The sequence below is a fragment of the Bos javanicus genome, chromosome 10 (genome assembly GCF_032452875.1).
Source record: "Bos javanicus breed banteng chromosome 10, ARS-OSU_banteng_1.0, whole genome shotgun sequence".
In the NCBI taxonomy this organism is placed as follows: domain Eukaryota; kingdom Metazoa; phylum Chordata; class Mammalia; order Artiodactyla; family Bovidae; genus Bos; species Bos javanicus.
The window spans coordinates 47,675,436-47,694,261 of record NC_083877.1 but is presented as its reverse complement, the minus strand read 5'-3'; the positions used below and the strand labels follow the sequence as shown (position 1 = coordinate 47,694,261).

The 18,826-nt window shown below is 35.5% G+C and overlaps 1 protein-coding gene across 2 annotated transcripts in view; it reads right to left on the bottom strand.

The window, feature by feature from the left end:
* Positions 1-18,826, bottom strand: part of VPS13C (vacuolar protein sorting 13 homolog C) — a 181,400-nt gene that overhangs the window by 70,976 nt on the left and 91,598 nt on the right. For both annotated transcript variants that reach the window (XM_061431119.1, XM_061431118.1), the window contains exons 36-45: positions 14,713-14,849; positions 12,541-12,697; positions 11,069-11,148; positions 10,527-10,586; positions 9,697-9,853; positions 7,953-8,069; positions 4,762-4,865; positions 3,901-4,068; positions 2,265-2,569; positions 968-1,115 (exon numbers count right to left, since the gene is read on the bottom strand). In XM_061431119.1, the coding sequence (XP_061287103.1) occupies positions 968-1,115; positions 2,265-2,569; positions 3,901-4,068; positions 4,762-4,865; positions 7,953-8,069; positions 9,697-9,853; positions 10,527-10,586; positions 11,069-11,148; positions 12,541-12,697; positions 14,713-14,849 (1,433 nt within the window). The remainder of the gene's footprint in view (positions 1-967; positions 1,116-2,264; positions 2,570-3,900; positions 4,069-4,761; positions 4,866-7,952; positions 8,070-9,696; positions 9,854-10,526; positions 10,587-11,068; positions 11,149-12,540; positions 12,698-14,712; positions 14,850-18,826) is intronic.

The following is an 18,826-nucleotide window of genomic DNA, read 5'->3' as shown; positions in this document are numbered from 1 at the left end:
TACTATATCCTAGAATAGAAAAGTCAATACTCTGAATAAACACATGCTCTTCTTTATATATTTATCCATACCACAGACAGGGATCTCTCATTCCTATAACAAGCCTCAATTTTAATATCCTCACTAGTAGAACTCGGCTCCTTTGACCCTTCTTGCTATATCTTAGAACTAACTCTGAAATAGTCACAGATTTCAAAACCCATTACACTGCCGAATTTTCACTCATCTTCCACACATTCTGTTTAGTCACTCCCTCCTTCCCTATCCCCTACTGCTTGGCTTCAGCAGTTTCACACACAGGCACACAAGAATCCCAAGGTTCCTACACTAGGGTGACCATCTTTGACCAGTATCATCTCTTCCTGTGAGCCTACCTACGACCTGCTAACTACAATACTAAAAATACTGCTGCTTATATGCTTACCAATGAAACATATTCACCTACTGAAAATGTCTGCTCTTCTAATTAAAAGCGTGTTTCTATACATTGAAAACACTATTTAAGGTGCTTTGGATGTGGTATCTAAGTATCACTTTACAGGGACTTGCCTGGAGGGTCTATACTTAAGATTCTATCCTTCCAATGCAGGGGGCACAGATTCAGTCCTTGGCTGGGGAACTAGGATCCCGCACACCATGTAGTATGGTCAAAAAAATTTTTTACATAAAATTTAAAATATCACTTTTCTTTTATTATTTGTCTTAAAACTTGAACAGAATCTTCTAAAATTACTAATAATAATCTCAGTAGACTCCCTAGCTTTCAACCTCAGAGTTCTTGCTGGCTTCACCAAATATCCAACTAATAAGAAATAAAGAAAAGTGTGAAAAACTACGACACCTTCATTTTCAGTTAACAAAGCATTCCCTTTTAAACGTTTTATTACTTTCTGATGTACACTAGAACTACACTGTGATCAATGATAAAAGACTAGCTAGCGAGCAATTATTTTATACATATACTTACCTGCATAGGTTTTAGTCTTCCTTTTACCTCCACTCCTGGAATTTGCACATACCATGATGCTGCTAAATTTCGCTGTATGTATAAAAGCATGTTGACTGGTTTTAAAATTTCAATGTCATGTTGTGGTAAGTCAGCCTGCAAAATTGTTCTGAAAGATAATTAAAAATTTATTTTATATTTCTAAAATGTACATTTTAAAATGAAGACTATCATCATATGTGTACCAGTTTCCACACAGCATTTTTCCAAACACTAAAGACTGCTATCAGAATTCTTTTAGAACATGCTTCTTTTCAAAAATCAATCAGGATAAGTTTAGAAAACAGAGCTACATAAAACAAAGCCCATGCAATGCTGATTTCAAAGAAACAAACTGCATGAGTATGACTATTGCGCTATTTACTATCTTTCCCAAAGACTAATAATAGCTACTAACCAATGTCATACAAACAAATGTTACATCCTCCTAAAACATCTCTGAAGGACAAAGAAAGTGGTGCTGTACTAGGCCCTTAGGTTTATGCTATTAGTACTTCTCCAAACTCAAAGGGAAAAGCTCACCAAACTTAGAAGTTAAACAAGCATATTATAATACTCATTTCTAGCCTGCCATCTAACACATATTTGAACCATCAAATAATTTGCTCTTGTCATCCAACAGAGCCAACACCTTCCCATTTTGATTTGATAATCCATTAGATAGCTTACTGAGAATTCCTAGATGTGACATGCTTTGGAAACGAGAAATAAATCTTAAATTTTATTATATTTTTAAGAAGGCTTTGTCCATGTATAGCTCTGTGCAAAGCAAATAAATAAATATCTAAATTGAGTATTAACAATAATCTTATAATAGGAAGTTTTTATAGAGTAAAAAATCACATCATAAATTTAGTAAGACAAAGTATAGATTCTATGAGGTCCATCACTATCAACCACTAACCAAAAATCAATGGTCAAAGTTTCATGATTAGAAGAAATAAGGAATATGAACCATGAACCACTAGAGTGTTTTACCCTGGCAATGATTCTATAAAAATTCTATTTCTAGTAAGTAATACATAGTTGGGGCTTCCCTGATGGCTCAGTGGTAAAGAATCCACCTAAAATGCAGGAGATGCAGGTAACTCCTGGGTAGGGAAGATTCCCTGGAGAAAGAAATGGCAACCCACTCCAGTATTCTTGCCTGGGAAATCCCATGGAGAGAGGAGCCTGGCGGGCTATAGCCACAGGATGGAAAAAGAGTCAGACACCACTTAGCGACTAAACAGTATGCAATTGGATTATATATTTATACCTGGACAGCTTTAGCTGAGTGAGTTGGATGTCCATTTTATCAATGACAGGGGGTAGAGAATGATGTCCCCTAGAAACTACATTAAACCGGTTTTCAACTGTGATTAAACCCAGATCTGCTATAATAGCATTAGGTGATACTGAAGACTGAGGAATGATAATAACTGGTGCTTTCAAGTTGATATCCATCAAAAGGCGGAAACTCTTTTCGGCCAAGTCTTTCATGCTGGAAGCAGCTCTTTCTGCAGCCTGGGCCGTAGCTGAGCTCAAAGCTTCTTTGGCAGTTTGAAAATTGTTGAGGAAGTTCTGTGGGAAAATACTGGTATTTAGAGTTCCCCCCAAAACAGGGATTTATTTTTTAAAGGAAAAACTTTAAAAAAGTGAAGCTAAATAAAAGAGGTGATATAAAAGAGATGTTATTTATGACTGTGTACATGAAATAAAATTTAGAAAGATACACTCTGATATATTAACATGAACAAGAGTCCCTTCACTTTATGTATTTCAGAATTATTTGTTTATTGACAAATTTTGGTAGCAATTCTTTTTTGTGTGTGTGAAAATAACAATGTTTATTGAGGACTTGTTAAATGCTTTACATGTTTTTCTTTGTTTCATACTTTTTGAGTTTATTTATTTAAATTGGAGGCTAATTACTTTACACAATTGTGGTGGTTTCTGTCATACATGGACATGAAACCTCCCTTTCACTCATTTAAAACCTCCCTTTTACTCATGAGTGTTGGCCATTTTAACCCAAATTTACATAAAGAGGTGGAGGAGAAAGCTTTATGGCTCCCAAAGTAGCTTTGAATCTGTACCTCTAGGTCATAGGAATAAAGTCTAGTTTTAGAAACTAAGGTTTTGCCTGCTTATTTCTGAAGATTCTTTTCTTAAGTGTACTTCAACATGAGCAAAGGTGCTTAAGTTTTACAATCTTGCTATCACTAACAAGAGTCAAAAATTATTTATTTAGAGTAAGATACCATTCATCTCAAATTCAACTAAACACAGAAAGTCTTTTCCCAAAAGAGAAAAGAACTGGAAGCGATATTCTTGATGCACATCCATTAATAACACAGATGGCTTATTCAGTTGTTTATTTAACTAACCCCCCTCCAAATAAATTACTTTTCAGAAAAATAAAACATCATGGTTTACATAGAAATGTGTGATTTGAAAGCTTTGATTAACAGTCCTGCTAAAAGAAAGGTATAGGCAAATTAAACTCATTACTCCATGAAACTTACATGGAAATAAATAATTAAAAGAATTTTATGGCTTTCTTTATTATAATTATAATCAAAGCTGTAAGTTCCAGTATTAGCCCTTCCAATGCCTAATGGTCTCCTTAAAGGATTCTTTTAGCTAACCATATTTTAAGGGTATCTCTCAAAACAACTAAAACTGAAAAGCCATAACAAACATCAGAAAGTATTTTCAAACTATGTAACTATGTTAAAGAATGATCCTTCATAGTTGGTTCAAACCAATGATAACTGTAATAATCTATTTAGCATTTAGGAGTTTATCACACAACCCTATTTAGTAAAGATTTTGACTATCTAGATTCAGATACACAGGCAAAGATATTTAGGCTTCAATGAGAAATAAATACATTTTTAAAATAAACTTACCAAAAGAGACATGAAGAATTTATGAACATACACAATCTGAATACAACCCACTTTGAGACTAAGTTTGCCATCTACTTTAGACATATCAGAATAGGCCTTTCCTTCTGTGGCATCTGGATAAAGAGTCATTTCAAACCTAAAGACTTCATCTCCCAAAATAGAGACAGCCTAAAAGTATTAAATTAACTCGTTATTACATCAAAAGAGTTGTATCACTGTATTACACAGTTTCTTATTACAGAGTCCTTGACATACAAAGAAGCATCATTTATATCCAAGCTTCAACAAAATACTAGTTAAAAGCATTTAACTTGACAATAACATTTTCCTAAATCTCTAAGAAAAAGGTTTATCAGTGGAGATATCAATCACTTAATTGGTCAAAAATTACTTTAACACATCATCTAGTCTACATACTGGAGAAGGCAATGGCACCCCACTCCAGTAGTTCTTGCCTGGAAAATCCCATGGACAGAGGAGCCTGGTAGGCTGCAGTCCATGCGGTCGCTAAGAGTTGGGCACGACTGAGCAACTTCACTTTCACTTTTCACTTTCATGCATTGGAAAAGGAAATGGCAACCCACTCCAGTGTTCTTGCCTGGAGAATCCCAGGGACGGGGCAGCCTGGTGGGCTGCCTTCTATGGGGTCGCACAGAATCAGACGTGACTGAAGCGACTTAGCAGCAGCAGCAGTCTATATACAATGTGAAAGCAGACAATGACCATATTCGTGGCCAATTCCCAACAAATTGCCTGACACATGACAGATACTACATATACACTGAACAAATGATTAAAGACATCTCCAGACACAAAAAAACAAAAATAAATTTCAATACTGAAACACATTTTTTTAATTACCTTTTTGTGAATGGATGTTAAATCAACATTCATAACTATGATATCCTTAAGTCTGGCAAACATGTCGGTCTGCTTTGGCCGCACAGAGACAGAGGCATCCATTCCTGTGGGAAATACAACACTTTTAATCTAATCCAAGTGAACTAATTCAGTGTTATTTAAATTCAATAATATACTACCAAGATAGAGAACAGATAAAATTACTATTAGACATATGTAAAGTAACAACTTAGTTTTTAATAGTTTTTTAAAAATGTTTTGGCTGTGCCATGTGGCATGTCAGATCTCAGTTCCCCAGCCAGGGATCAAACCAGCTCCCCCTGCACTAGAAGCACAGAATCTTAACCACTGGACCGCCAGGGAAGTTCCAAAGGTAGCAACTACTATGTATGAGATACTTATTAAATATTACAATATCTTCAAGTGCTAGAAGCATCTCACCCATAAAATCTGTGGAAATTTCAAAACAAAAGTAATCAAATTTCAAAGACAATTAATCACAGGTCTCCAAAAACAAGTATCCTGGGCATTAGCATGATTAAAATCAGTCATTTAGGACAACACCTAACATACGTTGAACAGTCATTTTATAAACATTATATAATGAAAACTATTAATCTGAAAACTATGAATAAATATAATTTGATGAATAAATACTATTCTTTCTACAATAAACTTTATCCAAAACACAATTTCTCTCCAAAAAATGTTTGTCATTTTCATGATTTCTAAAGGCATGATTTTTAAAAACACTTCTCAGAGTGAATCGGAGAATGGCTATAGCTCAACCCCAAAAATGAACCTAGATCATTACCACGTTACCCATAAACAGATCCTTAGTAGTATCTGCTGAATGGAACTGATTTTCTAACCCCTGTTAACTGCTTATTATGTACATGACAGGCATTTTTCTTAATATATGCAAATATGCAAACTTAATCCTCACAACAATCCCATGAATAATTATTGTAACAATGTCTGTTTTATAGATGAGGAAACTCAGGCATGGAAACATAAATTAACGTGCTCAAGGTCAACCAGTAAGTTTTAGAGCCAAAATTTGAACCTTGACAGGCTGTTCCAGAATCCATGGTATAATCTGAACTCATCTTTCTATCAGACTGATGATGAGTAAAGCTTATAAAATTTCTTTTAGAAACCTCTTTTACTGATGTCATATACGCACAAAAGGCAAGGGCCATAGGACAATGACAATTTCTTTACTCAGTGAGATGCTCTGCTATTCATTTCTCAGTTTAAACTCATATTATTTTGAAAATGCAAACAGAACATGAGACTAAATCTTAGACTTATTCTGAAAAAAATTTTAAAATATAACAAATGTCTTATATCGGTCATGAATCATAACAAATTTACTTCTAACATTTCAAAGCATATCTCTGAAAAGTTTGCAGGAGTCTTCAATATAAATAAACCCAAAGATGACTCATGATGATCTAAAGGGGTGGGATGGTGCGGGGGAGGTTCAAGAGGGAGGGGATATATGTACACATATGGCTCAGATGGTAAAGAATCTGCCTGCCAATGCAAGAGACCCAGGTTCAATCCATGAGTTGGAAAGATTCTCTGGAGAAGGAAATGGCAACCCACTCCAGTATTCTTGCCTGGGAAATCCCATGGACACAGGAGCCTGGCAGGCTACAGTCCAGAATGTCGCAAAGAGTCTGATGTAACTAAGCAACTAACACACTCACTTTTTATAGCTCATTCACTTTTTTTTTTTTTTTTAATGACTGTGCTGGGTCTTCACTGCTGCACCCAGGCTTTTTTCTAGTTGCGTTGACCAGGGGCTATCCTTCTTTGCAATGCTAGGGCTTCTCATTGTGGTGGCTTCTCTTGTTGTGAAGCGTGGACGTGCGTAGGCTTCAGTAGTTCTGGTGCAAGGGCTCCGCAGTTGTGGTTCCCGGGCTCCAGAGTACAGGCTCAACAGTTGTGGTGCATGGCTTAGTCGCTCCACAGCCTGTGGTATCTTCCTGGAACAGGGGTTGAACCCATGTCTCTTGCACTAGCAGGCTAATTCTTTACCACTGAGTCACCAGGGAAGCCTACCGATTCACTTTTTTATACAGCAGAAACTAACATAACATTATAAAGCAACTATACTCCAATAAAATATTTCAAAAATAAATAAATAGGGCTTCCCTGGTGGTTCAGCAGTAAAGAATCTGCCTGCAATGCAGGAGATGCGTCCGAGAAACACGGGTTTGATCCCTGGTTCGGGAAGATCTCCTAGAGAAAGAAATGGCAACCCACTCTAGTATTCTTGCCTGGGTAATCCCATGGACAGAGGAGCCTGGCGGGCTACAGTCCATGAGGTCCCTAAAGAGTCAGATGCAACTTAGCAACTAAACAACAAATACATAATAAAGTTTACCATTTAGAAAATAAAAAAATGGAAAGTTGTATCTTGTTAATGAATGAGAAAACTCAATATCATTAAGATATCAATTCTCCCTAAATAGGTCTACAGATGCAATGCAATTCCAATTAAAATACTACAAGGCTAAGAAAAAAAAAAATACTACAAAGCTTTTTGTTGAAATTGGCTGTTGTCCTTGAAGTCGCTAAGTCATGTTCAACTCTTTGTGACCCCACAGACCATTGCACACCAGACTCCTCTGTCCTACACTATCTCCTGGAGTTTGCTCAAATTCATGTCCATCGAGTCTGTGATGCTATCTAACCATCTCATCCTCTCCCGTCTCCTATTCTTTCTGCCTTCAATCTTTCCCAGCATCAGGGTCTTTTCCAAGAGTCGGCTCTTCACATCAGGTTGTCAAAATATTGGAGCTTCAGTGTCAGCATCGGTCCTTCCAATGAATATTCAGGGTTGATTTCCTTTAGAATGGACTGGTTTGATCTTGCAATCCAAGGAACCAAGAGTCTTCTTCAACACCACAATTCAAAAGCATCAATTCTTTGGTACTCAGCTTTCTTCATGGTCCAACTCTAACAACTGTGAAGTTGGAAAGCTAATGGTAAAATTTACACGGAAATGCAAAGAATGTGGAATAGCCAATCAGATGAGGGAAAAAATATAATTTTACTGTTACTGAAATCTTGGGGGAAAAAAAAAGACAAGCCATGAGAAATCTACCATGCAACAAGCTCATTCTTCCTGAAGGTCTATGTAAAAACAAAAGTACCTACACCAAGGAATAAGTACTTACCATGTATTCTAATATCTGCAATGTTACACTTCTGATCACAGACAAAAACATTAAATGCATTTAATTTAGCGGTGACCTTTAAATCAAACACATCGTCTTGAGAAGAGTTGCTGGATACTGAAAAGTAACAAAATCCTTGTGATCAGCAAAATGTAAAGAAGATATAGCACATAAAATAATCTCAAATTCACTAGAAGTACAATATGAACTGTGAAGAACCAAAAAGGTCTCCATTAAGATTACACATAATATTATTTTTAAACCAATTTTCAAATGCCAATCAGACAAAAACTAGTATTTTTCCATCCAAATTAAAAATAAAGGCAACCTTTATTAGCACCTGGTAAGTACAATTTTGTTAGATGGAAAACTTTACTATAACTTTTCTCCTAGAAAAAAAAGAAAAATCCCTATAATAGAATTCTAGGATTCTAATAGAGATAAATTTTGATTTGGAACTTCTTTTCACATCATATATTAGATCAAAGAAAAATATTTCATGAAAAACTGAAATGGTAAATTAGTAAAAATATGTATTATTAACTATGACACATACAATACATGTTATTAACTATACAGCCAATTTCTCTAGACTGTATTCTGTTTCTCCATGAAGAATCCTAAGATAAAGTCTGTAAGAAATGAACATAAAGAGCTAAAGTTAAGGAACAAAAAGCTACTTTATAATATGTATTTGTGTCTATGTACATGTCTAAGAATCACAATCAAATGGATTCCCTTAATCTATTTTAGTTCAAGTCCGGATTGATAAATATAAGATATAATTTCCTAGAGATGTGTCTTGACTGAAGGAAACAATGTTTCTTATAAAACTGTAAAAGTATGGGGACATCAGTCCTTAATCACCAAGATGATAAAAGAGTTTGTTTTCCCTTAAAATTTAAAGTAGCATAATCAAACCATAAAAAAACAGCTACACAGCATAACTAGAATATTGCTTCTTTGGATTAGGATTTTTTTATAGTTTATTGTGAGCTTAAATACTCCCTGTATCAGATCTAATATTACTAACAGCTTTATACTTTAAAGATGCCAGTAATATAGATACTGCAACCAATTATGGTCTGAAAATTAAATGACCAGATATTTAGATACTCACACCATATGATATGAAAGAAAAATAATTAAAGTAATATTTGACTTAAAAATAGGCACATATTCACTCAGGCTATACTACATCTAATATTTTCAGGGCACAAGTCATGGCATGTGCCCATATCTCTATGTGACTTAAATCCAGTTTTGGTTTGAAATCAAAGTGAGTCTGTCTCTTCCATGAGATTATTCCTTTTGTGTCTTGCAAAGCTTAAACCTGTTGAGTACCAGGTAGTTTTAACTGACTGAAATGGGCCTTTGTTACATGACTGTGATCATACTTTAATTTCTTCCTTTCTCACTTTCACTAGAGTGAAGGCTATGGGCACATCAATGCAAAGTATATACGACTTTATTTCATGAAGAAGCAAGGCAGTGGAATCAAATATAAATACATGATTAATATTAAACACATATTTAAAATCTCTCACTAAATTTATATCAATACCATAAGAGTAAAATCCGCTTTCTTTTGAAACCAACATAATCTGTTAAAGCACTGGAAACATTAAGGTGCTAAATGGTTATCTTAGCTTAAAAATACAAGTTATTCTGTTCAGTTCAGTTATTACACATGATTATTAAAGTTCAGGTAGAAAGTATGAGACCATGACTCAAAAGTTAATACCAGTTTTGGCAATGATACTTCTGGACTCCCCCATAAGTGGTTTCAGCTCCGGGTCCTTCTTAGAAGGTTCAGAGGATGGAACAGCAGAGGACAAAAAATCCATGAAGGACAGTAAAGCTTCCAAATGAAGAACTAAGTCTAAAGATGAAAATGAAACCTAAGATAATGAACAATTAAAGAGGCAAATTTCAGATATGGAAACATTTTTATGTCAAACTTCAACATATACAAGTAGCCCAAGAATAGTTCAATCAAGGACCTTTTTTATTTGAGAAAGAATTCACTATTACTCTGTTAATCCCTTATCAGACAATAAACTAACACTGCCAACTTCCACACATGACCATACTTCTAACTTCAACAGAACTCGATAGCTTTTAAGTAAAGATTTAGAAGTATTATCAGCCTTAGCTCAGTCCCCTTATAGAAGGTTCCAGGCAATGTCTGTACTGAGCCATACTTTCTGCCTGACCCTTAATTTTTTTTCTAATCCTAAAGTCAGTTAACAATTCAAGTGCTTAATGCTTCCATTAATAGGATGTCAAATAAGAGTTGTGAATAAAATTCCCTTAAAAATGTATTATTTTGTCCTCAACAAGGAATCATTAATCTGTACGTGGGAAACAAATAGTCTTTTAGGAAATCAAACTTTTGTAATAATTTTATCTCAGCTCTATATTCATTTCTTCCATCTACAAGATTAGATCTATTATCATTACCACTCTTACTCTAATTTTAGAACTCACAATCTCACAGCTAAAGATGGCTTTGAAGCTATATTTAATCATTAACATATACCCTAGCCTTACAGTGAGTTAGAAAAGACATACCTCAAGTGTTTGTTTGGTATTGTCATGAGTGGTTTTAAATTCTGGTCCATCAATGTCTGCCTACAAATAATGGAGGATTAAATCACCAGGTTGGAAACAATAAAAATTCACACAGTGCAAAATATATATACATATAGTCTTTACTTTTCAAAGCATGCTATGAAAACACTATAAATATGTTTTTTAAAGCAAAGAAGAATATGCCAAAAACACGACCACATAAGTAATTCTCACATTCTGTAAAAGCAAAATCCCAAACTAGGAGGAAATGCTAAAGGTAGGGAAAATGCTAGTGCATCTGGATTATATTTTGCTTCAAGTTACAATGGAACTTTGTATATTTCCACTTATTCAAAAACATACGATTAACTCTGAAGGTTACTGAAATGATCCAGGACTGTCAGATGCTTGCATAATGCACTATAATCAACCAGTTTTAGAATAAAAAATTTTAGGGGAAAAAACTGAGACATTGAATATGGGGGAACTATGTAACTTCATACATTCAAATATTAAAGAATTTTAGAACTAAAACTAGGTACCTTTGTCAATAACATTTTCAGAAGGGGTTCATCTGTTACATTGGAAGAGTTAATAATGTGAAGAGGTCCTCCTTTAGAGTCTAAAAGAGAAAGAGAGATCATGAAGTCTTTTAGATATTTCAAATATATTAAAAACAGATCAGCCAGATACACAACATATACATTTCCCAAACCTCAACAGTTGGGTGGTGCAGTGGATAAGAATCCACCTGCCAGTGTAGAGGACACAGGTTCCATCCCTGGTCCGGGAAGATTTCACAATGCTGTGGAGCAACTAAAGCCTGTGCCCTAGGGCACTTGAGCTACAACTACTGAGCCTATGTGCTGCAACTACTGAAGCCTGAGTGCCCAAGAGCCCGCATTCCACAACTACGGAGCCCGCAGGCTGTAGTTACTGAAGCCCTTGAACCTAGAGGCTGTGCTCTGCAACAAGAGAAGCCACCACAGCAAGAAGTCCCCTGCACCAGAACAAAGAGCCACCCCAGCTCACCCCAACTAAAGAAAGCACATGCAAAGCAACGCAGACCCAGCACAGGCAAAAATAAACCATGTAAATACATTTTTAAAGAATTCAAGAGTTGTATGCTAAAAATGGTGACTTTTACTGTATGTATCATATCTCAGTAAAACTGGCTTTGAAATAAAATCCGAGATACTCCACAAAGACAAAAAACCAGCACTAGCCAATTACAAATGATATAATATTTGGTACTACTGGTATTACTTATTTCAACAAATAAGAATATATTAAAGGACAAAGCTAAAAAATACTTAAACTAGGGATTATTCTCAATACAAGTCTGCTTTACTTAAAGTGACCCCATAGAATTCCAATGAACTTTAAATACCCGTATTAACTTTAAAAGTTACTTTGGTGCAATTTAGAAAGTGAATTTGAAAGGTTGAAGAGACTACAGAAGAATGCTAAACTTTTTCCTCTATATATTTTCATATTGCTTGTTATTTTTTACAAGTATATATTAATATTATTAATATATTAATATAACAAAAAAACACTGCTGTAATTTAAAAATAAATTTAAAAATCAAACAAAAAATTTACTTTCTAGTAAACTAACTCACCTTTCAAAAAGGGTCCCTGGGCTCTCTACCTGAGTATTGTACTTGGGTTGTGATTTCCTAATATGTCAGTTCACAGAGAATAGTTATAATGTTGCCTTTTACAAGTTCTGAAGTGTTTTATATAGACACTGGAGACATAGGCCTCATTCTTCTTTTAGATATATTCTACTTTGTGCTAAATATTTAGATATAGACTTACTTTATGATCAATTACTACATAGATAATGAATTTTTAATTTTTAAATATCAAATTACTTTCTACTAAATGTAATAAATTTAAACTAATTAAATAATTACGGTGACACTAAAAGATATGCTTAAAGTTTATAAAAAGGTAGGGACCTCTGCCTATTACATGCACAATTTACAAAGACTACACTTCATACTTACCAGTGAACTCAAAGCATCGCATACTAATCTTTTTTAGATAAGCTTCAGCAGTCAGGTCATAGGCTTTAACTCTAGCTTCCAGTCCAAGCTGCAGGACATTTAGTTCATGTAAAGGCCTTCCTTTCTTTTCTGCTTTTTCCATCAAAGTAATCACAACCTAGAAAAAGATACCAGTATTACCACAAACTATTTCACTAATATACAATGAAGATATAAGTTAACAATTTAATAACCATCCAGAGTGATATAATAAAAAATTCACCCAATGTAAAGATGTGCACTTCTATTTGTGTCTGGAAATTGCCTAGAGTTATTTACTTTGGAGGCACACTTACCTGTAATAATTCTAGTGGATTTCAAGACAGCTAGGGAAAAAAAAAAAAAAAAGTGGTTCTACCTAATTCCCAGAAGTCCTAGTCTGATGGATGGTGTCAGACTAAATCTCAAAGTCTGAGATATACAATCAATTTTTAAACTACACTTAAGGCAAGGTTTCTCAACCTTGGCACCAATGACATCTGGGGCTGGGTCATCCTTTCCAGGGAGGAGCAGTCCCAAGCACTACAGGCTGTTCAGTGGCATCACCGGCCTCTACCCATTGGCTGCCAGTAGACCCCTCTCTCTGGATGGCAAAAACCAAAACTCTCTCCAGATGATGCCTATTATCAGTAAATTGCTTCCTCCTACCCTAATCACTGTCCTCGCAAAGATAACTGTAATTACATGTATCACAAATGATATTAAAAAGGACTTATGGGTTTTTCTATGTACATATGTTAATGAAGCCCACGTGCAAATAGAATGATTCATCTATCAACGTTTCAATTATCAAAGCTTAAAAATCTTCAATAACTTAATATCACCAGAAAAACAGCAGACGTTTAACATTAAGGAAGTTTGTTTCAAAGCATATATTTCAGATTTTAAAAGGAGCATTCAATTGTTTAAAAATTTATTATGCTTAACTCAGAGACAGAATATAACCTCTACACAACTGTTTAACGATGAAGGGATTTTTAGAGGAAATTTTTTTCTTCCAAGTCCCTCTGTGTGACACTTTCCCTCATATAAACATGTTTATGTCTGGTTCCTCTCTCTACCCTGTCCCAGTCCCCTTCCTGAATCCTGTTTCTCAGACTCCATTTTATTACTCTTTAAAAATGCAACCCAAATCTCACTTCCTCCAGGAAATCTTCCCTGATCCTCTCAGACTGCTTAGATGCCCTCTTCCTACTGTGAGGGCACCAAGGACGGAAACCACTTGCCTTGGCCGGGCATGATGATAACCGCTTGCCTGAACTGTCTCACAGCAGAAGGTCCAGTAAGGAAAACAGAGCTTCCCCTGAAAACTAATGGACAGAATTCGGGATAAAAGCGGATAAAAGGAGGGAGGAGATGCCAGCGAACAAACCCAGAAGAATTCAGACAGGGCCAAAAGGAGGAGGGAGGAGACAATATGTCCAGCCAACCTCCCAGAAGCCCTCACACTGCTATCGACATTGGCCGAGTCACACGTGCACCATCAGGAAGACCCTGAGTCACCAAACGTATTTGGTGAGCAAGATGACTGGCCAGAGATAACCTGGCAACCAACCCCATTACCATGAACCACAGACTGGGAACCACGTGACAGAATGTAATTTAATGGGAATATTACAAAAATGTTAATAGTTTTCTTGTTTGAGTTGAGTCTATGCCTTTTACCTTTGTTTCCTTAGCACTCAGCACATGCAATGAGTATTTGTTACATGTGTGAATACAGAAGAGGAAAACTCATTTACTCTTTCCTTAAGAATCTGAAGCTGGACAGCAGACTAAAAATAAGATAACATCTTTTAAATTTATACACATTTTATTCTATTGTATTAATGGTTACTAAAATTTTCAAAGAATTTTCTCAGTCCTTTTCCTGTCTTTCCTATACAAAATCCAAAGCAAGCCACATTCCATCTGTCCTAAAATCATTTGAAAAGTGTGTTAGAGGGCATACTACCATTTTTTCTATGAAATATTATAACCTCAAAAAATAACTCATCTTTAACGCTCAAATTTATAAATATTACATCTACATACAAATTACAAATAGCCTATGTAAGATTTTTTTAGTAGAGTAATTCCAAATATCCATTATCTGTTCACCTCATTTTATAAAAACAGATGAAAATTACACACCTCTTTAATTTCAAAATTCAACAGCATATTAATGATGTCTACAGATTTTATTTCTTCCACTCCAGCTGTTGAAGTATCTTGAGAAACATGCACATCTTGTTTCAATGTAGAGATTTCAAGTGGCTCTTTAATTTCACCTAAAGAGGTTTAAAAGAAATTGATTTACCTCTATTCACACATTTCCTACATGAATACTCAATGAGGACTTAGACAAGTACTCCAGACTTGGTGCAAGCATTCAAAATCTACAATCAGAATTATACAGCCCCAGCCCTTAGAGAGCTCAGTTTAGTAGAAGATACATATACACACACACATATATTGTACAAACAAAATAAGCAGGCTTCAACTGCTTATTAAATAGACAAATGTTGACAGACTCTATGTAAGTGGATATAAACCAGGTAACTAGGCAAGACACTGCCATAAGGAGATCAAGAAAGTCTTAACAGGACAGTTATCTTCAAGTGGAACTGGAGGGTCTCCTCAGAAGAGACAGACAGGAATAAAATAAGAGGTAGCAGAAAATCACAGAGAAAGAACACATCAGGACAGGTTTTGCAAACAGAAAGGAGTTTGAAATGGTTAAATCATGAGGGGAATAACAAGAATCAAGGTTTGATAAGAAGAAAAGCAGGGGAAAGTTAAAGCTTCTTATGCCATACCAAAAACCCAAAGTAAAACCAAATGACTATGGGCTTGTTGTCCTGAAATTCATACCCTGAAACACAACAAAATTTGCTTTCTAAACTGTAATACACAACACTAATAACAGCTATCACTTGCTAAGTACTCACCTCTGTGTAGGATGTGTGGTAACAGATGTACATGGACTAGCTCAGTTAACTCTCATAACAATACTTTGACGTAAAAACTTTATTGTTCTCACTTCCCAGATGAGCAAACTGAGGTTCCCAACAGACTCAGTGCCTTGCTTAGTGTTTTCCATGTGGAAAACCACTGCTGTTAATTACTACCTTTGAGAAAGCAATACACAGGGCAAGGCTTCTTAACTATCCCCTTATTTTAGCACTGTTTCAGGCATAATGTGATCCAGGGGAAATAATTCTAGCAAATATTTTGCTTTTAGAAAACAATTCCTAGAATAGGCAAAGATTTCTTAAATAGAAAATAAAAAGCCCTCATCATTTAAAAAATATGTATTAGAGTTCATTAAAAGTAACTAATTCTATATACAGAAGGCCCATTAAGAGTGAAAAGGTAAACCACAGATTGAGAGAAGACATTTCTACACACATACTAACATGTATACATATAGCAAACGTAACCAGCAAAGGGCTCCTATCCAGAATGAATAAATAATTCCTATACACCAATTAGAAAAAAAGACCACACCTTAATAAAAATGGTCAATAGACTCGAATGTGTGTGTAGTTGCTCAGTCGTATTTGACTCTTTGCAACCCCATGGACTGCAGCCTGCCAGGCTCCCCTGTCCATAGAATTTTCCAGGCAACAATTCTGGAGTGGGTTTGCCATTTCCTTCTCTAGAGGAATCTTCCCGACCTAGGGATCGAACATGCATCTCTTTTGTCTCCTGCACTCGCAGGTGGATTCTTTACCACTGAGCACCTAGGAAGCCCCATACTACACTTGATCTTAGTCAAAAGGCTGAGAAAACTTGAATGACCATGTCGAGAAAGAGAATATCCAAATAACCAATAAGCATATGAAAAGATCCTCAATTTCATTAGTTACCAAGGAATAAATAAAAACCAAAGACTGACAATGGTCTTCTTGGTGAGAATGTGAAAAAACTGGAACTCTCATACCCAGCTGGTAGCAAAGTAAATTGATTCAACCACGTGGAAAACTGATCAGTATAACCTGGCGTAAGTTACTGAAGCTAAATGTAAGCTAACATATAAGCCAGTAATTCTACTCTGAGTTGTATGTTCAGAACAAAAAAAGTAATATAACTGTACCAAAAGATTGTGCAATAACTTTCATAAAAACTTTACTCATGATAGTCAAAAACTGGAAACAGGAATAAAAGGAACAAACTAGTGCTAGATACTCCAACGGATGAATCCCACAAACAAAATGTTTAATGAAAGAAGCCAAACAAGAAAAAATTTTTGTATGATTCCATTTACATGAACTTCAAAAAGAGGGAAAACTACTCTATCTACGGTATTACAAACTAGAATGGCAGTAAATTCTGGGTAGATCTTAGGGGAGGGTGGGAGTTTGGTACTGACCAGGAAAGGGCATAGGGAGGGCTCTAGGGTGCAGTGCTGGAAATGTTTTATATCTTAATCTTGGTGATTACACCAGTGTAGCCATATATAAATAAGTTCACTGAATTTACACTTTACTATATGTGTTAACATATTGTAAAAAAATAAGACACCCCTCCTTAGTTTTTTTGTTGTGTGTGTGTGTGTGTGTGTGTGTGTGTGTGTGTGTTGTTGTTATTGTTGTTTTTGAGATACAACTGACTTAAATTATTGAACGCAAATCCAAAGCTGGTGCTCTGTGACAACCTGGAGGGGACAGGGTGGGAAGGAAGGTGGGAGGGGGTGCAGGAGGGAGGGGACACATGTATGCCTACGGCCAATTCATGTTGATGTATGGCAATAACCATCACAATATTGTAAAGTAACTATCCTCCAATTAAAATTTTAAAATATTGTATTAGTTTTAGGTAAAAAAAAAAAAAAAGAACAGCTCTTTAAAAAAAAAAAAAATACAGTGGTATACCATTTTTTCACTCAGCAAATTGGCAAAAATTTTTAAATCTGATAATATGCTGTGTTAGAAAAGGCACAGAAAAACAACCTGATGGGAGTACAAAACACTCATGCTCATTTTGCGTATAAGCTCTATGAGGTTCAACTGTCAAAACAATAAGTGAAATTAAATTTTATTACATGTACTAATTAAATTATTATTTTAACAAAAACTAAATACTCTTTTATCCAGTAGTCCTGGTATTTTTCCAACAGATAAACATGTACTTGTAAAAGTGTATGCACTAGAATAATTAATGCAACATAATAAAAGTGAAAGACTGAAATAAACCTGACATGTCCATTAATAGGGACTTTATACATTATGATACTTCAATAGAATACCAAGCATCCATTAAAAAGAATGAGTTAGATCTATACACAGCATATATACAGATATGGAATGAACACCAAGATACACTGTGTATGTGTACATGCTGCTAAGTCATGTCAGTGGTGTCCTACTCTTTGCACCCCCATGAACTGTAGCCTGTCAGGCTCCTCTGTCCATGGGATTCTCAAGGCATGAATATTGGAGTGGGTTACCATGCCCTCTTTTAGGCTATGTGTATATACATACATATAAAACAGCTTAGAAAATAAGTCTGGCAGTTACTTTGCCTCAAGTTAAAGGGCCACTGTATCTAATAATTTAAATCCTCTTGCATTTATATTGCAGTACAATTTTTTCCGTATCTTTGTTTAGTTCCGTATCTTTGTTTATCAACCACCTCAGTTTTTACATCTATATTACTAGTGTGTGCATGCTCAGTTATGTTCGACTCTTTGAGACTCCATGGACTACAGCCTATGAGGTTCCTCTGTCCATGGGATTTTCCAGGCATGAATACTGGATTGGGTTGCCATTTCCTTCTCCAGGGGATCTTCCCAACCCAGGGATCAAACCTACATCTCCTGCATTGTCAGGCGGATTCTTTATCACTGAGCCTCCAGGGAAGCCCCAGGTATATTACTACTAAATCTTATTTTAAAGTCAGATTGAGTAGGCTACATAGCATACTGTCAACTTAAATTTTCTTCTTTCCTATATGTGCAAATTTAAAACTTATTCCAGGAATTCACCACTGATCTGAAACCCTTCTTTCTGGCTTCCTCCTAACTCATGCAACTTAGAAATAACTGACAGTTTGCTTAACTTAAAAGCAAACTGTCGTTTTATTCAATAGTATCTTATTTACTTTCTCGGTAATACAAACCACAGTTGTAAATATGTATTCATTTATTTCATTTTTATTGTCTATCACCCCTACTAAATTGTGCTGCTGCTGCTGCTGCTAAGTTGCTTCAGTCGTGTCCGATTCTGTGTGACCCCATGGAAGGCAGCCCACCAGGCTCCCCGAT